The sequence below is a fragment of the Perissodus microlepis genome, chromosome 7, assembly GCF_051167445.1.
Source record: "Perissodus microlepis isolate ML-2025 ecotype Zambia chromosome 7, ASM5116744v1, whole genome shotgun sequence".
NCBI lineage: Eukaryota > Metazoa > Chordata > Actinopteri > Cichliformes > Cichlidae > Perissodus > Perissodus microlepis.
Window position 1 is genome coordinate 55,977,490 of NC_140467.1, and position 27,499 is coordinate 56,004,988.

At 40.5% G+C, this 27,499-nt stretch overlaps 1 protein-coding gene across 2 annotated transcripts; it reads left to right on the top strand.

Moving 5' to 3' along the window:
• The first annotated feature begins 3,117 nt into the window (after positions 1-3,117).
• hapln1b (hyaluronan and proteoglycan link protein 1b) lies at positions 3,118-27,369 on the top strand. 2 transcript variants are annotated; one of them, XM_084936134.1, is made up of 6 exons: positions 3,118-3,407; positions 19,200-19,332; positions 20,657-20,820; positions 21,241-21,439; positions 22,226-22,528; positions 24,014-27,369. In XM_084936134.1, exons 2-6 carry the CDS (start codon positions 19,227-19,229, stop codon positions 24,301-24,303), a joined length of 1,062 nt encoding a protein of 353 aa, XP_084792260.1. In that variant the 5' UTR covers positions 3,118-3,407; positions 19,200-19,226; the 3' UTR covers positions 24,304-27,369. The 2 variants fall into 2 exon arrangements, with proteins under 2 accessions (XP_084792260.1, XP_084792259.1); XM_084936133.1 differs by lacking the exon at positions 3,118-3,407 and adding an exon at positions 18,705-18,802.
• Positions 27,370-27,499: the final 130 nt, after the last annotated feature.

Sequence of the window (27,499 nt, forward strand, 5' to 3'; positions counted from 1 at the left end):
GGTTTTTTTTGTTTGTTTGTTTGTTTTTTTGTCCAACGGTTGTGAGCAGCTAACTGAAGGATCTTTGTAACAAAAGCAACAATTACAACTTTTTTGTGATAACTGAATTTAGCATGTTACTGAAAGATTTTATGTAATTACAGTAACTGGTTACTTTGGAATCCTTTGTAACCAAAATTGCCTGCCAAGCACTTTTTTTTTTAACTGAAAGAGATACTCTATCTAGGTTGTTCTGTTGCCAAGGGTGCATGGGATTACCTACAACTGTTTTCCACACTTCTGTTTTAAGAGAGTGGAAATCTGATACGCCATTGCAGGGGTGGCGCGTATGAAAAGGGGGAAAAAAAACAACGCTTGGACTCTGCTAGCACGGGCGCCTACACAAACGCAAAGCAGGAGATGAAGCATCGCTGAATATGTTTCCAAACCAACTTCATTCTAAGCCAAATACTAGAAAATATGGTGAAGCATATCTTCCCTTTGGCTTCACCTGCACAAGTGCCAAGGTAGGTCTCCCCATGCAGAATTGGTTTTCCCTTCGTCGGGAGCATCGCTGGGTTCTTCAAATCACGGACAAACAGTATCCTACATTCTTGATTTTTAGTTCACAAACACTCGTTGTAATAACTAACTACTGATGTTTTGGAGATGTTAGCCCCTTATACAGTAAAGTTACAGCGGGATACAAATAATATCAGGCTGATCCTGCCACGATTTGTTCCCTCGGTTCAAATCACGGACAAACAGTATCCCACAGCTGTTTATGTTTTTAAACCCATTAAACACAGAGGCATTTTTTGAAAAATGTATTGATAGCAATGTTGAATATTATTACACAGGAAAAAAACAACTACACATAAAATAATCACACCATGACGCCTCTGCCTTTCTGAATGGAGGGACAGTAACTGTGTGTGTGTGTTAGCGTGTAAAACCTGCAGATAGTCAGATTAACAGTATTTTGTCTCTATCTGCCATTCTGCAATTCATCTCATGTAAACAATAACGTGGCGCACAGCCTGACGTGAAAAAGGCACATACCTTTAACGTTGCGTGACCAACTCTGTATTCCTTGTCCACACGTAAACGCAAAACAAGGAGTTTTAAAAATCTCAGTTTTCGGTGATTCGAAACGCCATTTACGTGTGGACGAAACAGCTGCGTTTTCAAAAATACCCGTGTAGGTGCGGACGCAGCATAAAAGAGTTAGTAGTTTATTTTATTACTACCTGTAATTTATTGCATATTACTTGTATTTGCTTAATTGTTTACTAAATGTTTGAGGTGTGAAATAAACCGCAATGGAGCAAAATACGGGTGTGTGTGGTTGGAGGATGTGTTTTTGCGAACATTTTTCTTGTAAAACAAAGGGGGGCCTAGCAAAAAAAGTTTGGGAACCGCTGCTTTAGGCAGTACCATTAGTATAGATAGCATATATTTTCACTGCTATGCAGATGACACCCAACTTTATCTATTCATGAAGCCAGATAACACACATGTTATCTAACCAGAAATATGGTATCTAACCAGATACTTACTCTTGATAGCATAACCTTGGTAACACTTTGAGGAACCTTGGAGTCATTTTTGACCAGAGTGTGTCCTTCAATGCACATATTAAACAAATATGTAGGACTGCTTTCTTCCATTTGCACAATATCTCTAAAATTAGAAATATCCTGTCTCAGAGTGACTTGGGAAAAACTAGTTATGTATTTATTACTTCTAGGTTGGACTACTGTAAATTGTTATTATCAGGATGTCCTAAAAACTCCCTGAAAAGCCTTCAGATAAACCAAATTCCTGCAGCAAGAGTACTGACAGGGACTAGAAAGAGAGAGAGCATATTTCTCCTATATTGGCTTCCCTTCATTGGCTCACTGTTAAATCCAGAATTGAATTTAAAGTCCTATTCCTCACATGCAAGGTCTTGAATAATCAAGCTCCATCGTGTCTTAATGACCTTGTAGAACCGTATCATCCCATTGAAGCACTTTGCTCTTTTACTGCTGTCTTACTTGTGGTTCCTAGAGTATTTAAAAGTAGAATGGGAAGGAGAGCCTCAGCTTTCAGGCGCCCAGCTTCCAATTTGGATTTGGCAGACAGACACTGTCTCTACTTTTAAGAACAGGCTTAAAACTTTCCTTTTCACTGGATCATTTGACCCTGAATCTTCCCTTAGTGATGCTGCAATAGCCGTAGACTGCTGGGGGATTCGCATGATGCATTGAGTATTTCTTAGTCAGCCACCTTTCTCACTGGCTATGTGTTAATAGACCTCTCTGCTTTGAATCATGCTTGTTATTAATCTGTGGCTGTCTTGTGCAGCATGTCTTTTGTTTTGTCTCCCTCTCCTAACCTCAACCAATCATGGCAGATGGCCACCCCTCCCTGAGCCTGGTTCTGCTATTAAAGGGAGTTTTTCCTTCCCACTGTTGCCAAAGCGCTTTCTGGGGTCCTATGATTGTTGGGGTCTCTGTTGTATTATTATAAGGTCTACTTTGCAATATAAACCAACTTGAGTTGATTGTTGTTGTGATTTGATGCTGTATAAATAAAACTGAATTGAATTAAAATGGTTGGCCAAAATGCACCTCCCATTTACTAGTTTCTGAAACTATGCCTGGTACAAACTTGAACTAAACTATGTGACTGTAGCTCCATTATGCATGTCAAATATCAGTAAAGTAGTTTGCTGGTGACCCTGTAAAGGCTCAGTTTATAATACTTTGTTGATTTGTTCTGTCATAGCAGTGAAAAGAGCTCATCATGGTGGAACTCAAATACTGAACTACATTTTACTGAGTGTAAGAAAGACTGACTCATTCTTTTCATGAGCATGTTTTTGATTTGATGTCTGATTTTTTGTTTCTCTTCAGGTAAAAAGAGAAGAACACATAAACAGTACATCACTACTGCTGACAAAGGCACGTTTGAATGTTTACTAACTTTAAACACGACGTGTGATTAAAGCTGAGAGGCGCTGAGAAGCAATGAGAAGGCGGGGTGATGGGCTTGTGCAAATCTAGTCTGTAAGCACAGATTGAGCAACAGGGCCGGGTACCTCCTTTGTTTGACACTTTTCCTGAAATGGGTGTGAGGCATTTGGAAATAGTTGTCCAAAAAGGCTAAACATCCACTTCACAGTGTGAATTTGCACTTCACGCACTTCACCTGCATGCGCGCGGTGCCGCTCGCAAGTCGGACTGTTCTTACCCATGTGCGTGTAAACTGGAGGACCGCGCTGCCGCACTGCTATTAGTGCTGATAGTGGAACCTGTTATTGGAGTAGATAGAGAAACACCCGCACCGCCTGCTGCTCTTAACTTGGTGCGTAAACGGTTTACGCTTCAATCACCTTCTTGGCTGCCGCAGGATTGAGGCTTCCAAACAGCGCACAGGGCGAGGTAAAGAGCTGGGGGTTTTTTATTTCGTTTTGTGTTTACAAAAAAAAAAGTCCTGTGAAACTCTTGTCACTTTGACGCATTACAAAGAATATGAGAATTGATGCGATGTTTATTGGAATGATAAATATAACACCTTGTAATAATCTCAAGGTGTTTTAGGGAAAAGGAAAGACGTGTAACAGTAATGAAGACATTAAAGTGCATATCACAAACCAAACCTAATAGGAATAAGCAGTAACACTATTTTTGTTTGTTTTTTGTTTTTGTTTTTGCTATATAACTGTTTTCATAAAAGAAAACCGACTTGTCCTTTTAACAGCAGAAACGAACGTTCACTCACTAAGCGCCTTGTAAATCTACTTCTTCTTCTTCTTATTATTATTATTGTTGTTGTTGTAGTTATTACTGTTATTATTTTTATTGTTATTATTATTATTATCATCATCATCAACTCTACTATCTTATAACAAATATTAAAATGTAAAAAAACAAAAAGCATTCTGACTGCCACAGATCAAAAACTATTTAATTTTCCTTTTAAAAAGCCCTGCTTGTTTTTCCTCCTCAACATAAATACTTGCCTGAGGTTGTGTTCTGTGTACATGTCTGGAACATTTTGGGGGATTTTGTAAAAGGTAACTGAAATATTTGTCTCCTTGTGGAGCTGGACTTTTAAGGATTTCCACTGCAGTAGACTCCAAACACCCTTCGTTGAGTGCTATATTTAGACATAGGCTTAAAGGTACTTGAGCTTTAGTTGAGTTTTCAATATGCATGCTAGAGGGTGTAACCTTTTGATGAAGTGAAGAAGAGGCAGGGTCTCGCTTAGGTTTCGGGAGTTTTTACCCACAAAATGCTCCTGCTTGGGGGTAGTACTTTCACACAGTACAGGAACATCTGTTGAGGGACTTGCAGCTCAGTGATACTTATCAACTTATCAGTGATAAGTCTACTGTTTTCTGAAGCAAAGTAATACAACCTGAATTTTTTTCCCTAATATCTGTAAAAGCAGTCAGGTAGTTTTTCTTGTAGCACGAGCAGACCAAGACATATTACAACTGATGTACATACAGGTTTTGTTATACACTGTGAACAGGGAATCGGAAATTTGTGCTATTCAAAGCCAGGTTGCTTGATTGTTCAGGGGCCCGGCCGTGGAAACACTAAGCAAAATGTTCTGGTGGAACATCTAACCAAGCCACAGAAGTGAAGTGAATATCTGTGAATAAAGAAGAATGTCCCACTGCAGCAACCTGCAAAGAGCAAAGAGCAAAGAGCAGTGTCTTACATAACAAGGATGAATTTATTTTTTAAGAATAGTTGATATTGACAGTTTTCACTGATTGACTTATTGGACTATTGCAAGTGGAATGCAGAAATTCCTTCTATAAACTCCATTGCGCTATAAACCAAGGTTTTGTTTTCTTTCCCCATCTTCATTCATCTGCTCATCATGGAATCGTGCAGCTGATCATATTTGTGAGACTTCTGAGAATAGTTGTGGTCGACCATGTTGTGCAGCAACAGGCCAAGTGATTTAGAGCTGAAAACATCAGGACTGTGAGCAGCTCTCAGCTCAACAACCCCTCTCTGTTTGCTGGCTTAGACTCTGCGGCTCCACCCGGACCCCCACCCATTACCCCTGCACCCACCCAGAGCACACACACACACACACAAACATACATTCAGACTGGGGCCTGCAGTGGACCATGTCAACCCTTAATCAAAAAGGGGGTGTTATTCTACACACACACACACACACACACGCACACACACACACACACACACACACACACACACACTGGGGCCTGCAGTGGACCATGTCAACCCTTAATCAAAAAGGGAGTGTTATTCTACACACACACACACACACACACACACACACACACGCACACACACACATTTTATATGAATTAGTAGTGAGCAGGAAACAGCAACATCTACTGGCAGCTAGCTTGAAAGGGAAAAATATGCATCAGTATGTCTTGTGTGTGTCTATTTATGTGTATTCACCTTTATATAGCAAATGTCAAGCAAGACACATGAGCCAAATTTTCTGAACGTTTTCTCTCTTCAGTAACATTACTTTACCTTATTTATTATTTAACCGTGCTCCCAGTTAAATGCTGTAGGTGAGTCTATTGTGGTGTTGAGTGGATGGACGAAATTACAAGGTCGAGATTTTTCTCACTACAAGAGTATTTGTGAAATATCTTTCTTGGTAACTTTTTCTCATACTGAAGCTATTTTTTTTGCTGGTTTTTAGTTTGTTTTTTATGTCTGTTTGGAAGCTGACACAGTCTCTAAGGGGGTATAACAGGAGGAGAGAAGCTGCAGAGAGGCTTGTAAGACTGCAATTCTGCTTCCTGGTCCCAACTCTGGATAATCACGTTTTGGGGGGGTTAATAAATTTGGCAAGGTTTCTAGAAATGAGAGCTGCTCCATCCAAAGTGGGATGGATGCTGTCTCTTCTAACAAGACCAGGTTTCCACCAGAAAGTTTCCCAATTATCTAAAGCCCACATCGTTTTTTCTGGACAACACTCAGACAGACAGCAAGTTAAGGAGAAGATGCGGCCGGTCATTCCAATGGACTGATTCTTATATAGTACTTTTCTTCTTACCTTATTTACCCATTCACAGAAGCACTTTTTTTTCTAAGTCTAAGTGCTTTCTATCTAAAATTCACACCTTACTGAACACATCGGAGAGCAACCCCGTGACCCTGAATTAGATAAGTGGAATAAAATGGATGGGCAGTTAACAAGGCAAGGATTTAAAAAAGCACTTGAACACTTAGTTACTTTTAGCTCTGATAGTGCCTCCTGTGTTTGGCTAGCAGTGAGTACCCTGTACCCATTTAGATGCTTATGAGGAGTGTATCTAACCCTAACCGAAGCTTGATTTCCCACAGAAAACAAAAGCAGAAACAAAAACAGAGATGGGCAGGATTGTAGGATCATACATTTCTAGCTATTCTCGTTCCTGCAATAGAATCAGTGTCACCAACAGTATTACTGTTTTCTCATAATATTTATATGGAATATTAAAAGGAAAATCTTGTGCTCTGTACTGAGGGCTCTTTGTGGCAGGTATGACGTGGTGTGCTGGTGATGTATAATAAAGAATTCAGTAGACTAGTTTGAACTCACCACGTCAACCATAGGAGGAAAATATATCAGCTGTGCAATAAGGAGACAGACTATTTGTGAATACCTAAGGCTGCATATACAGTAAATACCACACCCATCGAATTGCACCCCACCCACATGCAAACACATAGTAGATTCTAGTGACTGCTAATGTCTGTATGCTTGGCAGGGTTTGCTTTTCCAAAGCAGGTTGCCTCACAGCTTTTAAAAAACGTTCTCCAACAGGGTGTTCCTACTCCACTTTAGAGATGCTGAATATAGAATGTTTTCTGCATCATTTCCCTGTGGAAAGACTACACGAGGAAAGGAAATGCATAAGCATACCCTAGGCTAAGGTTTACACTAAACCTCCAAGTTTCCATTCAGTTTATTTTAAGAATGATTCTCCTATGTAATCTTTACATGTTTTATTTTTTTTCCGTGCCAGAGTTTTAATGTGATCTTTGTGGACTCCTTCATAAGAAAAATAAATATGTTTAGCATTTATACTTCTGCACTGGTGCTGCAGAGACTGAATGCCTCTCTGTTTGCCAGAAGTTTCAGTGTAAGCCAGGTAACCCTAAATGTTGTCCAGAGCTCTGAACATTTGCAGGCTTGCAGCAGAGATAGCAGCACATTAAAGGAGTCTGTCACTACCTGTACCATGAAGTTATTCACCCAACCACAACAGCCTGATCTGGCCTGTTGCATTGTTACGTTTGTTGAATGCAATCTCATTTATTGAATTCACATTCAATCTACAAATTGATACCTGTCTGAAACCAGTTTTCCCCAGACTCTTTTACAACTTGGGAGATAAAGAAGCTGCTTTTATCACTAGATTTTTTGTCTTTTTATAGCTGTAGCTGAAGCTTGTTCTGTAGCTGGTTAAGATACTGACTAAAACTGAATGCTTCAATTGTCCTGCTTAATCTACAGCTCAGAAGGACATGTACAGTGCTGTGAAAAGTATATGCTCCCTTGCTGATTTCTTTCTTTTTTTTTCTTGTTCACGACCAGTATGGAGTGAGAGGAGGAAGACAGGATAAAAGACACGCTATGGAAAAGAGTTACAGTTTAAAATGATTAACAATTAAATGCAGAGTGGTCTATAAACACATGGAGGAAAGCATCTCCTTTGTACTGGTTTTCAGCATAAGCCAGGTTAACAACTTGTATGTAATGAAAGTATTGTGTTTATCGCTCAGGCTACAAAGTCTCAGGAGCTCTTACATCACCTTCTCACTCAGTCAGAAGTGAGAGGTCCATTCAAGCAGAACAAAACTCCGCCTCTTTAATTCATAATGGTTATTTTATTTGTAAGCTTACACTGGGGAAGTGTGGTGGTGTGGTTGCTGTTGCCTCACAGCAAGAAGGTCCTGGGCTTGTATCCAGCCTTTCTGTGTGGTGTTTGCATGTTCTTCTCTGTATGGACTCCCTGGCTTCCTCCCACAGTCCATAAACATGCATTGGTGATAGTTGTTTGTCTGTATGTGTTAGCCTTAAGACAAATTAGCGACCTCTCCCAGGTGGAGTCTGTCCCTTGTTCTGTGATAGCCTCTAAACTCCTTGTGACCCTGAATTGTATAACTGAAAGAAGATAGAGAGATGTCTGCATTAACCTGTGAACTATTTTCTAGTTATACAGTTGAGTGTTCAAAGAAACATTCCAAATCTCATGATCACTTGTGCATTTCTTACAAGAACAAGTAGTGTCACTTTACAATGACATAAATGATTGTTTTGTCTCTTTGTGGTGGTCTTCACATCTCATTGTCTCGTTAATGTCATTACCCATGCATTCCTTTGCATGTATCATTGTCCTGAGGTTTTGGTGCTTTTGTTTAAAAAGAAGGCAACAGTCCAGAGATGCTTGGCTCCCTGTTATAACACACAAATGTGTACCTTAAAGGAGATAACCCATAACTGAGCAAATGATGGCTTACAAATAAAAAAGAAAATACACAGACTTTTCTTTCTCTCTAAGTGGCTCATCAGGTCTCTCTTTTAAGGTTTTTACACTAAATGTAGTTTTCTCTCTAAAGGAGGTTTTTTTGAGGTTCAAGTTACTCTGTTTTGTGGCTTAGTCATAAATGTAAACAATTTCCATATTCCAAACCTGGAATTTGGAAAGAACATTAAATTTAAAAAAAAAAACAGAGTATCTGGATATTAATAAAAAAAAAACCAGTTCTGAATACATAAGATAAAATTGCATCACATGTAGTAATGACGTGTGCAAAGGAGACATTTAAGAAGTTTAAAGGATGTTTACCCTTCTTTTCAACCTGATGAGAATATTGTAGCCAGCACGGGTCTTCTAGAATATGTTGAGCAAACCAGCGTGCAGCTGGAGAATGATTCCACTTAAGTGGTTATTATTGGCACCACTGTGATTCTTATGTGTGGTACACTGATTTGGTGAGTAAGTGGTTTACTGTTATGTTGTACTTTCTTGCAGTTTAGCACCAGGTTCATGAACTTGCTAGCTAGCTAGTGTTAGCCTAGTTTTCATATCCCGATGCTTTCTCTGCGTGCTGCTGCCTCTCAGCTTAATAAAAAAGTAACCCCACAGCTTTTAAAACCTTATATAAAACGCTCTCAGTAAAATTTCCTGTTGTTGCTTTGAAATGGAAAAGTGAGCTTAGCAACTTCTACATAATAGTTAAGAAGAATCTGTTTTCAATCCACACAAATTGTAAGGCAGCAAAATCAACCCAACACATTAATTCACAAGCTCATGACATAGATGTATTCTAAACTGCATTTACTTTAATGCTTTGTGGCTGCTTTTGAACATCTGTGGCATCTGTTTTTTACTGCAGTTTTACTGCAAGGTGGTTGGTGCTTTTTGTGGTGGTAATCCGAGAAGAGAGCCATCAAGCTGAAGGAGGAGTCCGTCCTATTGGGCTTAGTTAGCCATCAGGAGGTGTTCTATAGCTTGCACTGGAGTGGCTCACAGCTGAGTGTGAAGCGCCGGGAATGAGAATCAGCACCCACAGATCTCTGGCCGTGGTCCTCAGTGGGAAAAAGGTGCAGTGCCCACTCTGGGTCAGGGATGCGTTGCTGCCCCAAGTAGAGGAGTTTAGGTATCTCAGGGTCTTGTTCATTAGTGATTGGATAGAGGATCGAGAGATTGACAGATGGATTGGGGCTGCAGTCATGCAGTAACTGTACAAATCTTTCGTAGTGAAGAGAAAGCTGAGTGCAAAAGCAAAGATGTCCCTACCCTTACCTATGGTCATAAGCTCTGGGTCCCACATAGCAAAATTGGTATGGCCTAGATCCACACATGGGCCACCACAAGGCCAGTTGCAGACACACTGGTGGTCCTGTGCTGGCCCATGTTTGGATTACCTCTGGCAAACCAGATCTGGGCCACCTAAGGCTCATCATTCTTTGTGGTATGTGGGCCATGTGTAAGTTGTGTTGTGGGCCAGCAGTGTTGTGCAGACACACTGCTGGCCCTGTGCTGGCCCAGAACAGTTTCAGCTCTGGCCCCAGATGTCAGCCTAATGTGTACCTTATTCAAGCCATGTAATAACAACATGTGCCGGAACATGATGGCACAAAAGAAACATAACGAAACTTTGTTCAGACAGTGAATGGACTGTTTCTTACATAGCGCTTTTCTACTCTCCTGGATTATTCATAGTGCTCTATACAACATTCACCCAATTTCTCTAAACTGAGTGCTTCCTAACTACAGGGTGGGCCATTTATATGGATACACCGAATGGTTGGTGATATTAAAGTCCTGTTTGTGGCACATTAGTATATGTGAGGGGGCAAACTCTTCAAGATGGGTGGTGACCATGGTGGCCATTTAGAAGTCGGCCATCTTGGATACAACTTTTGTTTTTTCAATAGGAAGAGGGCCATGTGACACATCAAACTTATTGGTAATGTATTGGTGTGCTTGGTTTCAACGTAACTTTATTTTTTCATGAGTTATTTACAAGTTTCTGACCACTTATAAAATGTGTTCAGTGTGCTGCCCATTGTGTCGGATTTTCAATGCAACCCTCTTCTCCCACTCTTCACACACTGATAGCAACACCGCAGGAGAAATTCCAGCACAGGCATCCAGTATCCGTAGTTTCAGGTGCTGCACATCCCTCTTCAGAGGGCCCGGTGGCGCCAGTGTCCGGCAGCCTCGCCTCTGTCACTGCGCCCCAGGGCGGCTGTGGCTACACTGTAGCTTGCCATCACCAGTGTGTGAATGTGTGTGTGAATGGGTGGATGATTGTGTAAAGTGCTTTGGGGTCCTTAGGATCAAGTAAAGCACTATACAAATACAGACCATTACCATTTTTACCATGTATCTTCACACCATAGACAATTGCCTTCAGATGACCCCAAAGATAAAAGTCTAAGGGGGTCAGATCGGGAGGTCTTGGGGCCAATCAACTGGCCCACGACGACCAATCCACTTTCCAGGAAACTGTTCATCTAGGAATGCTCGGACCAGGCACCCATAATGTGGTGGTGCACCATCTTGCTGGAAAAAGTCAGGGAACGTGCCAGCTTCAGTGCACAAAGAGGGAAACACGTCATCATGTAGTCAAAGGAGCTTGCAAAGAAAAGCGTCTGGACTTCTTTAAGTTGCTTGAAGACGTTTCACCTCTCATCCGAGAAGCTTCTTCAGTTCTAAGGTCAAATGGTGGGGAGTTCCAGATTTAAACCTAGTGGGAGTATCCCCCCGCAGAGGGACAAAAGGACCCCCTGATGATCCTCTAATCGCCTGAGCCAAGGTGTGAAACTGGGTGTGGGCCCCAATCAGCCAGGGTTTCGGATGAGCTCGTTGTGAAACCTGGCCCCACCTTATCATGCGAATTCCTGAGGTCAGATGGCCCAGGATGTGAGTGGGCGTTAAGGCGTCTGGGGAGGGAACTCAAAACTGGATTATAGATGGCAGACAGTTGGTGTCGTAAACCACCGCCTCTGTTCAAAGATAGTCGCTCACAGTGGACATAGATGGCTTCTTTCACTCCTCTTTCAAACCATCTGTCCTCTCTGTCCAAAATGTGAACATTGGCATCCTCAAAAGAGTGACCTTTGTCCTTAAGATGCAGATGGACTGCTGAGTCTTGCCCTGTGGAGGTGGCTCTTCTATGTTGTGCCATGCGCTTGTGAAGTGGCTGTTTGGTCTCTCCAATGTAGAGGTCTGGGCATTCCTCGCTGCACTGTACCACATACACCACATTGTTAAGTCTGTGTTTTGGGGTTTTGTCTTTCGGGTGAACCAGTTTTTGTCTCAGCGTGTTGCTGGGTCTGAAATGCACCGGGATGTCATGCTTGGAGAAAACTCTCCTGAGTTTTTCTGATACACCGGCTACATAGGGGATGACAATGTTGTTGCGTCTGTCCTTCTTATCCTCCCTCGCTGGTGTCTCATCTTCTTTTCTGTGCCTCTTTGCTGACTTTAAGAACGCCCATTTAGGATAACCGCACGTTTTGAGTGCTTCCTTTACATGTGTGTGTTCCTTCTTTTTCCCTTCAGGCTTAGAGGGAACATGTTCTGCCCGGTGGTGTAGGGTCCTAATTACTCCAAGTTTGTGTTCCAGAGGGTGATGGGAGTCAAAGAGGAGGTACTGGTCCGTGTGTGTGGGCTTCCGGTAAACCTCGATGTTGAGGTTGCCATTCTCTTCAATGTGCACAGCGCAGTCCAGGAAAGGCAAACAGTTATCCTTTGTGTCTTCCCTGGTGAACTTGATGTTTTTATCCACAGCGTTAATGTGCGCAGTGAAGGATTCCACTTCATGTGTCTTGATTTTGACCCACGTGTCGTCTACATATCTGTACCAGTGCCTGGGTACTCTTCCTTTGAAAGAGCCAAGAGCCTTCCTTTCCACTTCCTCCATGTAAAGGTTGGCTACAATATAGTTCACCAAGGAAGACACAAAGGATAACTGTTTGCCTTTCCTGGACTGTGCTGTGCACATTGAAGAGAATGGCAACCTCAGCATCGAGGTTTACCGGAAGCCCACACACACGGACCAGTACCTCCTCTTTGACTCCCATCACCCTCTGGAACACAAACTTGGAGTAATTAGGACCCTACACCACCGGGCAGAACATGTTCCCTCTAAGCCTGAAGGGAAAAAGAAGGAACACACACATGTAAAGGAAGCACTCAAAACGTGCGGTTATCCTAAATGGGCGTTCTTAAAGTCAGCAAAGAGGCACAGAAAAGAAGATGAGACACCAGCGAGGGAGGATAAGAAGGACAGACGCAACAACATTGTCATCCCCTATGTAGCCGGTGTATCAGAAAAACTCAGGAGAGTTTTCTCCAAGCATGACATCCCGGTGCATTTCAGACCCAGCAACACGCTGAGACAAAAACTGGTTCACCCGAAAGACAAAACCCCAAAACACAGACTTAACAATGTGGTGTATGTGGTACAGTGCAGCGAGGAATGCCCAGACCTCTACATTGGAGATACCAAACAGCCACTTCACAAGCGCATGGCACAACATAGAAGAGCCACATCCACAGGGCAAGACTCAGCAGTCCATCTGCATCTTAAGGACAAAGGTCACTCTTTTGAGGATGCCAATGTTCACATTTTGGACAGAGAGGACAGATGGTTTGAAAGAGGAGTGAAAGAAGCCATCTATGTCCACTGTGAGCGACTATCTTTGAACAGAGGCGGTGGTTTACGACACCAACTGTCTGCCATCTATAATCCAGTTTTGAGTTCCCTCCCCAGACGCCTTAACGCCCACTTACATCCTGGGCCATCTGACCTCAGGAATTCGCATGATAAGGTGGGGCCAGGTTTCACAACGAGCTCATCCGAAACCCTGGCTGATTGGGGCCCACACCCAGTTTCACACCTTGGCTCAGGCGATTAGAGGATCATCAGGGGGTCCTTTTGTCCCTCTGCGGGGGGATACTCCCACTAGGTTTAAATCTGGGACTCCCCACCATTTGACCTTAGAACTGAAGAAGCTTCTCGGATGAGAGGTGAAACGTCTTCAAGCAACTTAAAGAAGTCCAGACGCTTTTCTTTGCAAGCTCCTTTGACTACGATGACCTGGATGACTGAGAACCTTCACAGACACATCATCATGTAGCAATTTCAAATATCCAGTGGCCTTGAGGTTTCCATTGATGAAGAATGGACCCACTATCGTTGTACCATATATACCACACCAAACCATCACTTTTGTTGTTCCAACAGCCTTGGAGGGATCCATCCAATGTGGGTTAGTGTCAGACCAATAGCGGTGGTTTTGTTTGTTAACTTCACCATTCACATAAAAGTTTGCCTCATCACAGAACAAAATCTTCTGCGTGAACTGAGGGTCCTGTTCCAATTTTTGTTTTGCCCATTCTGCAAATTCTGTGCGCCGATCTGGGTCATCCTCGCTGATATGCTGCAGTAGCTGGAGTTTGTAAGGGTGCCATTTGTGAGTAGCTAATATCTGCTGAAGGGATGTTTGACTAATGCCACTCTCCAGTGACATGCGGCGAGTGCTACGATGTGGGCTCTTGCTGAATGAAGCTAGGACAGCCACTGATGTTTCTTCAGTGACAGTCTTCTCGCATCCACATTTTGGCAAATCCAACACTGAACCAGTTTCACGAAACTTAGCAAGCAGTTTGCTAACTGTAGCATGGGAGATGGGTGGTCTCGTAGGGTGTCTTGCATTGAAATCTGCTCCAATGACCCGGTTACTGCGTTTACCAGATATCAACACAATTTCGATCTGCTCCTCACGTGCTCCTTAACTTGTAAATAACTCATGAAAGAATAAAGTTACGTTGAAACCAAGCACACCATTGTTTTTCTTGTGACATTACTAATAAGTTTGATGTGTCACATGGCCCTCTTCCTATAGAAAAAAAACATAAGTTGTATCCAAGATGGCCACCATCCATCTTGAGGAGTTTGCCCCCCCACATATACTAATGTGCCACAAACAGGACTTTAATATCACCAACCATTCCCATTTTATTACGGTGTATCCATATAAATGCCCACCCTGTACATTCATACACAGTCACACTCTTGACATGCAGCCTGGAGGAGCCAGGGATCGAACCACTAACCTTCCGATCAGACGATAACCCGCTCTACCTCCTGAGCTACAGGAATCCAGTGGTAAACGTAAGTAAACCCTCACTAGGTTTTCAATGAAGTGTACACTCACAAACCTGTCAAACCTGCATTTTAAAAGTTGGCTACCATAGCAGTATAGTATTGCAACATGGCATTTGGGTCCTCTAACTAAAATAGGAAAATAGGAAAATAAATAGCACTATCATTGCCAGACCTGGCCCACATCTGGTTGACATACACCCTGACATGACACCAGTCAGTCAGAAGTGCCAGTTTATTGCCGGATACAGGCCAGACCTGTTTTCTGTGAGCCTTGGCCAGATAAACCAATCCACAATCGGGCCAGATGTGGCATGCCATCATATAAACAGTGCCATATACGCCAGGCCTGGCCCATATCTGAATGACATACCACTTACCATGCCAGACGTCAGCCAGCAGTGCCGGCTTAACACCAGATCCGGGCCAGACCTGTCTGCTATGTGGGGTAGTGATCGAAAGAATAAGATTATGGATACAAGCAGCAGAAATTAGATTTCTCTGAAGGGTGGTTGGCCTTCAGAGAAAGGGCGAGAAGTTCAGTCGTTCATGACGGGCTCAGAGTAGAGCTGCTACTCCTCCACATTAAAGGGAGCGATTTGAGGTGGTTCAGATGCCCGTCTCCAATCCACATCCACTGCCACAGCAGTTTGTTAGAAATGTTGAAGGTTTAATGAATTCATGGGTTCATTTAAAATAGTGCCACAGTGTTCCAGTGGCGGTTGATTAAAGACTAATTAAACAAGGTTAATGCTGCATTTGATTCAACTCACAGCTCATAATCCAGTCTGTTTGAAAAAGTAGCCTGGAATAGCTCTTAAAGTTGTAGATTCAACTGGAAAACTCCCAGTTTCATGAGAATGATGTTACCAAGAAACACATGTTCAAACAGCTATGTTTGTAAATCACATCAGTGCTCTGGTCCTCTGTTAGTCATGGAACACTAAAAGTTCAAGAGATTCCAAACTATGACTGCTGTGACCCCTGTGCTAGCATGCCCAAAGGACATATTAGCATATTAGTCAATTATCTTATATGTTAAATGCAGATAAGAAGCAAGTGGAGATATCATCTGAATTTCAGGAACAGGACCATTCACACCCCTTCCGGCCTCAGGCTATATATGCCCCTTTCACCAATACCTGCTGTTCTCATTTTGAGCATATCAAACTCAACCAAAACTGAGGGTAAAGGCACATTATGATGTCATACACAATGTCTTTTCAGTGCTAAAGAAGGAATTTACTTATATATCCCAAATGGGTTTAATTCTATTTTTATGGCATAATACTAAACTAGTAAGTTTTGAAACTAAGACTTACCTGTGGGTTCATGAGTAAGGTGGGGAAAAAAATCAATGGATGTCCAACAGCAGGGTAAAGAATCTGCCCTGTCCCTAGCATCCTCTTCATACATAATACTTAGACTAAAGCAATGAACTGATGAACCAGCAGCATATTTACTCTACTGTGCAGCCAATGTCAAACTCAAGGCAAAAGACACCAAAATATCTTACTTCTACTTTTTGATGACTGCCTCTGTCAGTGCGCCCCAGGGCAGCTGTAGCTACAATGTAGCTTGCCATCACCAGTGTGTGAATGTGTGTGTGAATGGGTGACTGACTGAATGTAGTGTAAAGTGCTTTGGGGTCCTTAGGGACTAAGTTAAGCGCTATACAAATACAGGCCATTTACCATTTACTTAACTAAGAGAGAGTATTTCTGTTCCTGTGTCTGACAAAATCCTCGAGATCCTGTACTTTGAGTACCTTATGCTAATACACTTAAAAACAAAGTTGAGCATGAACATATCCAACTTAATGCTTTATGTAATTTTGTACCATAAACACTGATTTATTAAGTGACTACAGGCAATGCTGAAAATGGTAGGAACCCCATGAATGCACTTGTTTCTGGTACAGTTTGCTTTACCTCAAGATGCCGTTAGGAAAACGAATGTATAAATGTATTATTTTTTGAAAAATGACATGATATCTCTTTTGGCATGTCTTCATCACCAAATGCAGATCATGTGCCTCCATCTCACTGTCCCAGCATCCTCCACTATCACACCAGCCCTCTGCATGTCTTCCTTCACTATATCCATGGATGTTCTTTTTGGTCTTTCTCTTTTTCTCTTGCCTGGCAGCTCCACGTTCAACATCCTTTGTCCGTTTCATTCTCCAAACCATACTTTACAGCAGGTCAGGCAAGGAAAAACTCCCTTTTAATAGGAAGAAACCTCAAGCAGAACCAGGCTCGGGGAGGGGCGGCCATCTGAGCAACTGGTTGGGGTGAGGGGAGAAAGAGATCAAAGAGATCTTGCAGTAGATAGCCAGAGATTAATTATAACTAATAATTTAATGCAGAGTCAAAGGTCACTCGAGGATGCCAATGTTCACATTTTGGACAGAGAAGACAGAGGGTTTGAAAGAGGAGTAAAAAAGGCCATGTTAATGACCATGTTTTGGTGAATTATGACACCTACAATTCAGTCTTGAAATCCCTTACCAGGCATCTAAACCCCCACTCACAACTTGCATCTGATGACCTCAATAGGTCACATGATAGGGTGAGGCAAAGTCAGTGATGGCAATGAGTCATACCCTTTTTCACACCTCGGCTCATGTGATTACGCACATGATCACTAATGGTTTAATCTCCAAAGGGGACAACGCCCACTAGGATTTAAATACCTGCGCACTCCACCTTTTGGGTTTAGGACTGAAGAAGCCTCTTGAATAAGAGTTGAAACATCTTCAGAAACTTAAATATGACTTTCTCTTACAAGGTCTTAAAAGTAATCAAGAATTTGATAAAACATCACAGACATACCTGCAGTTCAATGTAGAGACATTAAAAACATTCCCTTGCTGTAACATGTCCAGGATTACACAACTGAAATACATGAATTAAATGGATAAGTAAAAAGACTCAATGAACTTATAACTTGGTAAGTATCTATGTAGGTAAAAGAAATGGTTCTTCGTACGAGGTGTACTATAAATGCAAATGTTATCAAACTGATCTAAACTTCCACTCTTCAGCTGTATGGAAAAAACACTACTTATTCACTTTAATATTTATTTAATAATGTTAACATTTTGTTCAAATAAAGTCAGCACATGACAGTTGTGGATGATGAGGTGCTGAAGCTCATCACCTACATGGATACTACTAATGGTGCCAGTGAAGATTCAAACTGCATCATTTTTGCTGCTGCAGTCCCCTCAGCTTCCTCCGCCTCCCTCCCTCCCTGCTTTAGCTTCTTTTTTTTTCACCGTATCTCCCAGTCTTAGTCTCTCTCTGTCTGCTTCTCAATTATCATTTCACACATCACCTGCTCTTCTTGTGTCCTGCAATGCACATTCTGACTCAAGCATTTTTACCTTTTTTTAAACTACATGCATCTTTCCCAATATTACTTCACTTCCTTATCATTGCACCCTCCCCAGTTGTTCCGCCCATAATGACTATTTTCAGGCTGGGAGGGGTATAAAGTGTGTGTGTGTGTGTGTGTGTGTGTGTGTGTGTGTGTGTGTGTGTGTGTGTGTGTGTGTGTGTGTACACGCTGCAGTTTTTCTGCTGACTTCAGGAACTCCACCTGGCAAAGTCGGCCAGCACTCCTAACCATCCTCCAGCACATATATTGTCACACAAGCTGTAAAATATTTTTTACAGGTTATACAAAACCTGTCCTGCCAATATTAAAATGAAATTGTTGGGTTTTTTTCTTCTGTTATATTTTGTATAAGATATATAAGGGTACAACAATAATTTTTCACCCATCATCACCTAAACAAATACCACAGAAACCACCAATATATATATATATATTACATGTAAATACATTACATGTATATTTACATGTAATGCCACTTGGACTAGTGAGGAATTTTTTTAAGTCAAATTGAGAGCAATGAACAGAATGTGGGGAACCTCAAAGGGCTAGTTAGCTGTTAAATCAAGAATTTCTGTTGTGTCAGCTGGTGTCCTCACAAGGATGCAACTACAGTTACGCCAGTGTGTGAGTGTGAATGAAGCTTGAGGTGCAGGGGTGACGTTGCACGGTGGCAGTCTCCTTCTAAAAGTGTGGGCTGTCATCAGGACATGCTGCTTTCTCACAGTGCTGAATGACAGAATACTTCCTGCACAGTATGTACTATATAGCTTACACAGAATGTGTATTTGTGTGAACGTCTTCTGTGGGCTGTAGCTTGTAGGGATGTCTGGTTTGTGCATTGAGAAGCTTTCTTTTAATGTGCTGAGTCTGACTGTATGTTTAACTGCGTTCAACAACTTAGAAATGGGATTTTGAGATGTGTGTTTATCTTTAGATGTGCTCAGTATCCAGCAGGCAGGCGTCCTGTTAACCAACTGTAATTACGGAGCTCTCGGGGGAGAAAAAGCACTGCAGATAAAATCACAGGGTCATACAGTTGCATACAGAAGAAGCTTATAAACGGGCTTTCTGTATAGCTTATACATGGAAAACTTTCCTTAGCATCCTCACTGTAGCATAACCCCACCCTCTGTCTGTGTGTCTCTGCAGTGGTCAGAACCTAGCTGGTGAGTGAAGATGATTCCTGTGCTAATCTGGGCTTTGATATCACTGAATGTAGCAGAAAATGACTTAGATGCTCTGTACCCTGACCTGGAGCATTCGAGAACCATTTATGTCACAGGTGAGTACATGTTCACTTGTGTTTCTTTGTGAGAGTGACAATGTCATTCCAGTGTCTGTTTCTGTGTTTCGTTTACAACACTCACTCTGCAGTGTCCTTTCTTCCCTCAGTTTATCAGCATGTTTTCAGTGATAAGACTGCTATGTAGGGACTTTTAGCTAACTTAGACAGAGCTATCCAGTTTGGCTTTTATCAGCAAATTAAAACATTGTATATCTCTAGTTTTTACATAGTAAAAAAAACCCAACAACACATAACAGCTATTTTGTTATGCAAGTCACTTCGGAAATGTATTTATTTATCTATTGTTTGGTTTTCCTTGTTTGTGAGATACGAACAAAACCAAAGCCCTTTTCATTTAGGCTGCGTGATTCAGTGAGAACGATGATATAAATCTTTACCAGCATGACTTCCAATTTCCTTTTTTTTTTCAATATCACTAGCTAATGTATAATATTTTTAATAAAATAAAACATGATAAATTAATCTCTATTAGTTATTGTTTAAAGTAAAGTTTAAAGCAGTTTAGCAGCAGCTGAGTCTTTGGCACTGTTTGGATCTATGGCACAAATATTCTTTGCTGTTTGGTTTGAGACCTTGGAGCAGTTTCGTCTTAACTGGACTAGCATTTTTTAACATTTTTGCTTCATTTTGGGGGGTTTTTGTTTTTGTTTGTTTATTCATTTATTTATTTTTGTTTTTCTAGTCTAACGTGACCATACATAGAGAAGATGGCAGAATGCCAGAACCTCAAAGTTTTCAGCTAAGCCTAGCAGGCTTGGATATTCAGCTGTATAGCTGCAGCATTCTCAAATTTGTTATAGTCTGATCTCAGTTAGAGACTAAAATGTAATAGAATTTCCCTCTTTAAAACTGGAGGACAAACATTTTAGAGGGTTCATACCCCACAGATCTGTCTTCTTTCACCTGCACAATTGCTAAAACTAGAAACATCTTGTCAGCTGATCCAAAACATTCGACAGGAGTTCTTCTCACATATAAAGTCGCTAATAATCAGTCTGCATTCATTTCTTAAAAACCGTCCCATTGAAGCACTTTGCTCTCAGACTGCGGGCTTACTTGTGCTTCCTAGGATATTTAAGAGTAGAATGGGAGGCAGAGCCTTTAACTTTTAGGCCTCTCTTCTGTGCAATGAACTCCCAGTTTGAATCAGGTGTCCCTGAATAATCCCTTTCCTTTTCATCAATTCTTATTCTCCTCATCGCACAACTGATCACATCACTATCTTAGGTTTGTCCTATGTATATATTGAATGTGGATCTCCAGTCAATGTCTCAGGTAAGGTTTTGTTGCTGTTTTTCAGAAAATGGCCCCCAACTGTCAGTGGTAGCAGAAAAAACCAAAGTGGTGTCGAGACGAGGGGGAAATGCTACTTTACCATGCACGATTCTAAGGGACCAAACACTGGCACAAAACCGTAAGATGCGGATCAAATGGACCAAGCTGACCTCAGACTATCTAAAAGAGGTTATCATTTATTTGAAATGAACTGTCATTAGTATTTTTTTTTTCAAAACATTGTGTGTAGCATTCCAAAGTATCAATATATAATTTATGTAGAAGCATTATAAACTAGTTTTGTTACACATGTCTAATGGTGGCCTTATTATCTTATTATTCATCCCTTGCTAAGACATCTTCCCTCCCACTGTCATCAAAGCACTTGCTCATAGAGGGTCGGGGTTTTCTCTGTTGTATTATGGAAGGGTCTAGCTTACAATATAAAGTGCATTGAGGCGACTGTTGTTGTGATTTGGCGCTGTATAAATAAAATTGAATTTAATTTCTTGTTTATTCTGTTCAAAATGTGCTGGACTATTCTTAAGAAATTCCAAAAACTGAAAGCAGTGGAAAAGTATAACATGAACACTTTTCATCGTGCTCTAGGTGGATGTGTTTGTTGCCATGGATTATCACAAAAGGAGTTATGGCAGATTCCATGGACGTGTCCACCTACAAGGTTCTTCGGCCATGGATGCTTCTCTAGTCATTACAGAAATCACTTTGGAGGATTATGGGAGGTATAAATGTGAAGTAATTGACGGGCTGGAAGATGGAACAGCAGTGGTGTCGCTGGACCTTGAAGGTATAATATTTGGAACTACTTCAAAAATTACTAGAATTTAAATATGGAAAAGGGGGGGGAGTTAATGTCAGCTGAAGACAAAAATGCTGGAGCCAGTCAAACACACACACAGCTGACCAAACACATCCAGTTTATCCTGGCTGCAGGTCATCTCTATAAAGTTAAGGATCTTCTAAATCAAACATCATTATATACTTTGTATTGTTCCATTATACTTCTGTTCTGTACTGTGTGGAATTGTGGGGAGCCACCTATAGAACACACACCCATCCAATATATATTCTGCAAAAAAGAACCATCAAATCCACTTTTTATTAAATTAAATATTCTTAAATTTAAAGACTTGGTTGACCTGATAGCTGCACAAATAATGTATAAAGTAGGAAACAAATCTTTGAGCCACAACATTCAGAACTTGTTCCAAATAAGACCAAATACCCTTAGAGGAAACCCTATGTAGTAAGGATTCATGTAAAAACAATAAGTTACATGAATATTGCTGCATCATTGTGTTCTATTGAATCCTTGTCTCATTTTTATATTTTTAGCAAATTTTGGTATTTGAAACAAGCAGGTAGCAACAAATAGGTGTAAACCTTTTCTACCCCTTTTCAAGCGTATTAATTGAGTGGATACAGAGATATTAATGACAACCTTGATGCCTTTGTTTTGTGTATGTGTTTTCTTGTTATTTTAGTTATATTGACATGTTCAAAATAAATTATATTCTATTCTATTGCATCTCCTTCTCTGCCCTCATTTTCTGTTTTCACCCTGTCTGTGCAGGTGTTGTCTTCCCATACTACCCCCGCTTGGGACGCTACAACCTTAATTTCTACGATGCAGAGCGGGCATGCCATGATCAGGATGCTATCGTGGCATCTTTTGACCAGCTGTATGACACATGGCGTGGAGGGATGGACTGGTGCAATGCTGGCTGGCTGTCTGATGGCACAGTCCAGTATCCCATCAACACCCCCAGAGAACCCTGTGGTGGCAAGAACACAGTGCCAGGCATTCGGAACTATGGGTTGAGAGACAAGGACAAGAACCACTATGATGTTTTCTGCTTTACCTCCCACTACAAAGGTGAGGAACAGCACTAAAACTGTGTTTTTGTAGGTATTGGCGACAAACACATCTGCAATACTGAGGGCAACATGCTCTGGTTTGTAACCCTCTCTGTGGTTACTGGGTTACATTTTTACCTGTTTGGCCACCTGAAATTGAAAAAGAAACGAATGTTAATACTATAATACCAACATGTAAGAGTTTCTGAAAGTGTGCTTCTTTTTTATGTGGCTAAAACAAAATCCAGCCCTAACCACAAATGGGATGCTAGTGCCCTGATGGATAGCAGGTTAGACTAAAGAAGTTAATTAACACTTGGTATTAACATGTCTTTAAAATGTAGCTAGTGACCTCATATTTATCAAATTGTTGTTGTTGGGTTTTTTTGTTGTTTTTGTTTTTTACACACTATTCAATCCAGCTAGTTAGTATGAAGAGCCATGTGAGCTCCAACTGGGATGCTTGCATCTTACTTCCTACTAGCAGCACCTAGAATAGATGTGGCTCAGGAGACAGACCATGGTTTCCACCACTGGACTCCTCCCTCTTTGTTCAGGTGTCCCAGGGCACAATACTGAATAGTGTGGAACAGAGGGTAACTTAGAGCTTGTGGGGTTAGGATGTGATATCCGATTTTTTAGACCACCACTCAGTGTAAGTTTTATGTCACAGCTGCGTACTAAGTACTGGTAATTATCAAAATGATTTTTTATGCTTCCACTAATATTTGCAAGCTCTTTATGATGATATATTTAATCATAAAATACAAATATTGTAGTCCAAATTCTTTTAATGTACAGTTTTACAAAATAGCTGAAAAAAGATAGTAAATCACATCATTATTATTATTATTTTTGATGAAAATGACAAATTACAGTTATTTTATTATATTCCGGATTGTTTGAATGTTACACATGGTCTCAACAGATTTTGAGGGCTGTGCAATATGACCAAAATCTCTTATCCTGATGTAAGACATTTCTCATCCCGATAATGATATATATCGCATTTTTGGTAAATTCTGTGAATCTTGGGCAACTCGACTTGTGTAAAGTGTTTTCAGCTGGGCGTTGTGTACCTGGAGTGTACCTGTGACCGATGCATGAAACTATATATCTTTAGATTGTTGTAACGGCTGCCATTTACTTTCTATTTATTACATGGCGTGCTGTGTGAAAAAGGCTGTTCTAACGTTTGAGTCTAAGGTTTATTTTTGAGCACCGGATGGCTCTTTTTTGCTTCTCATCTGATCTTCATTGTCTCAGTATTGCCGTAAACAGTGTATTTTGCAACACCACAAAACAAACGATGGCGTATAATATGAAATGATGGATGTTTTAATTTCGTCAAATTTGTAAAGGCATCAAAGCATGTATATCCTGTCTTGTTTGGTGACAGGATCATGTCACTCTGGTTAGGTAGCAGGAATTTGATACATTGATATATTTTCTTCTGTATGTTCTAACCCATTATGGTCGTCCTTCTGTTTTCTTGTCACCTCAGGTCGTTTCTACTACCTGATCCAACCCTTCAAGCTGACCTATGATGAGGCAGTCAGGGCATGCCAAAAAGATGGTGCTCAAATTGCCAAGGTTGGCCAGATGTATGCTGCCTGGAAGCTGCTGGGCTATGACCGCTGTGATGCAGGCTGGTTGGAAGATGGCAGTGTCCGTTACCCCATCTCCCACCCCCGCCGGCGCTGCAGTCCCACTGAAGCTGCTGTTAGGTTCAGTGGCTTCCCTGACAAGAAGCATAAGCTGTATGGAGTGTATTGTTTCAAGGGCCACAACTGAGCCACAACACACATCCAGCAAACAATTACATACACTAACATGCATCAACACATACAATAATGAGCATAATAATTGAGAGAAAAAAAACAGAGAAAAAAGCACATTCAAACTGTGATAGTTTTTTTTTTTTTTTTTAATGGAAACCTTAAGATGTTTTATCCAGACCGATTCATGTTGTGCTTTGTAAACTGGGACCTTATATTCTACAAGGGATAGTTTACGCATATTTAAGGTTTATATTATTTAATCAATGCCCTTCAGAGAGGTGGGCACATTGTTGTGGGGATTAGATAACCTACGGCTACAGACATACTGTCATTTACAAATGGACTAGGCTCGTCAAAGTCTGAAAGTCTGAAAGTCTGAAGCATAACTAATCCAATCTCTGCTGTTCAATGTTAACAAGGTGCTAAGACAGGTACTTTGTAAATCATCCTACCACCCAGTGTTTTATTTTTTTATACAAACGTGATGAACCAAACACTAGTCTCATCACCAAAATGAAAAAGAAATCATTTAACTGTTAGCATTGTTTATGTTTTCTAAGTATGTAGAATGTGATAATCTAGAAATGTATTTCTGTTAATGACTATTTTTTGATATACTGTAGAAATATTTAGAATATAATTTTTATCTTTCTGGTCAAACTATCCAAGTCTATTGGGTTTACATGAAACATACAATAACGGTGGAAAAAAACACCACAAAAAATGATTTTGCACTGAATTTACCGAATATGATGCATAGAAGAGAGAAGACAAGGCAAACAGCAGTTTGCTCTTTGCAGCAATACAGAATGCCTGGCATGAAAAAATACTTTGCAGTGCTAGAGTACGTTTTGTTCTTCAGAGCATGCCTTGACTTCAACAGCAAAATCGCTATTAGGGTATAGCTACTCTTGCTATCTATTTAGCGCCTTATAGACTGCTATTTTTGATACAAATGCCATAGATTCTTCTAGCTTATTACCAGAGCCAGGCTTTGCCCTGCTTGTGACTCATGTTGCTCATTAGCCCAGCAATCCCAGTGCAACCTGAGAGGACAATCAAAGAAAATCCTGTTATTCAGTTGTGGGTTTGACCTTCAGCATGTGTTTGTAATATCATAAAAATCTGCTTTCTGCATACAGTGTTGCTTGACCTTTAAATCAAAATTTTCTACTGCATTCCTCTCCTATGATGGTGCTAGGCTGCTGTTAACTAGAATTGTAGCTAGCATTGGAAAATTTAGATTTAAATCCGGGTTATGCTCAGGTTTATGTTTGATCTATTTTAGTCAACAAAAAAGCAAAACAATAAAAAGAAATAAATATTAGTCATGTCACAAAAGCAAAGATTTAGTTGTTTGTACCACTGAAATTGCAAAGTTCTTTGTGCCAAATGCAAAGAAAAAAGCAAAATAGTGACTGTTAGTATGCTAACAGACACACATGGCCAATGACTACTACTCACACTGTGGATTGTCAGCCTAAACAAGACTTGCAAACTTTTTGGACCCAAAAATCTACCCTCTCTTTAACAAGTCATATAGTATTGATGCTTTTTGTGTGTGTGGGCGGGGGGGGGAATAAAAACGTAATAAAGTCTTAGTTTTTGTTGACAAGAAACTAAATTGTGACTAAAAATAATATGCAACTTTTTTGAATAAATTGGGACTAATGCTAGGATAGTAATGGATAGAATAAGGTGCTGAGGTTAACAGAGATAACACTCTGTGACTGACTTACACACTAATGTATATAGAGATGAAGTCTAAGGTCCTGAACTGGCCCCTTAATTGCTATCTAAGTTCTGCAAGGCACAGCCATGAAGCAGCCAACCAGTTCTTCCTGCAGGAGCCTCTAAAGGTTTCTTCCATTTAAGGGTATAACAGTAAATGTAATGTGTAAGCTCACTGTACACAGCCCAGGATGGAAAAGACTGAAGTTTAGGTAATCTAATTGGAATGGTGCAGAGTTGGCTATACTTGGCTACTCAAGTCACTGCACAATCAGAGTTTTGCTATACTTATCATCAGTGAACTGCTGGACAAAAATAGCCTGTAATGATCACACACTGACGATGTGGAAGATAAAATGCTATAACAGCTATGAAGTAAACACTTACTAAAGATCTGTTTTATTTAATTTACTCCTTTTGTATTAGTGTATTGATTAGAATTATTGCAGAAGTTACAGTCAATTAAATGAATAGTTTGACATTTGTGAAAGTGCAAACTGGTATGCTAACACACAGCTGTGTAATAGCTAGATCTCATAATGGGCTATAAAATCAAGATATTTTTTGAAAGTAAACAATATTATGTGTTAATTGGTAAGATTCTGAGCTACATGTTGACACCAAGCTCACACCAGTGTTTAAATTTAGGACACCCACAAGCTCATTAGCTAGCATAGAAAAATACCTGAAAAATCCTGTAAAATAAATAGAATGAAACTAATATATAAGATATATAATAAGATATGCAAGGCAGTGCTTCAGTGCATCAGTGCGGATTGAAAGAAATTTTACAATTGATGTTACATCATCCATATTTCCTACAGTCAAGTTGTCTCAACCTGCTACTCGTTAAATGAAGAAAATAGTGGGGATATTTTGCTAATTAGTTGTCCAGTGTTTCAAGTTTAGTGCAGCTCAGCTACCTGTTTACATTTGTTACTTGCCTTACTTAGTATGTTACATTTTTCCTAACCAGATTACCTGTTTCTACCAGTTGCTAGTCTACATTCTGTGTGTAGCTAAAGTTCAAGTAGTTGTCAGGAATATCACATTTCAGCAAATGTTTTCACGTCTCACGTTTACTAGCCTTTCTTTTATGCTAAATGAAGTTACGTGTCTCCTGCTTATCTACCACTTTGTATCTACTGTACAGATATGACAGTGGTATCACTTTTGTCATATCACAAGAAAGTAAATATCTATGTTTTCACCATTTCAACTGTTCATTTAAAAGCTTCTATTTTGTATTCTATTGTCTTTCTGATATTGTTCTTCGAGAACCACAGCATAGAAAAAAATCTTAGGGACTTGCAGACAAAGGGATAATAAAAGAATATATAAACCATGACTCAGCCTCTATCAATGTATACAACCATAACTGAATTAACATAAATACATCATAGCTATGATGAGCGATTCCACTGTAGTTGCAGCGGAAAAGAAAAATCATCAAAGTTAATGTCTGCCCTTTATTTGTT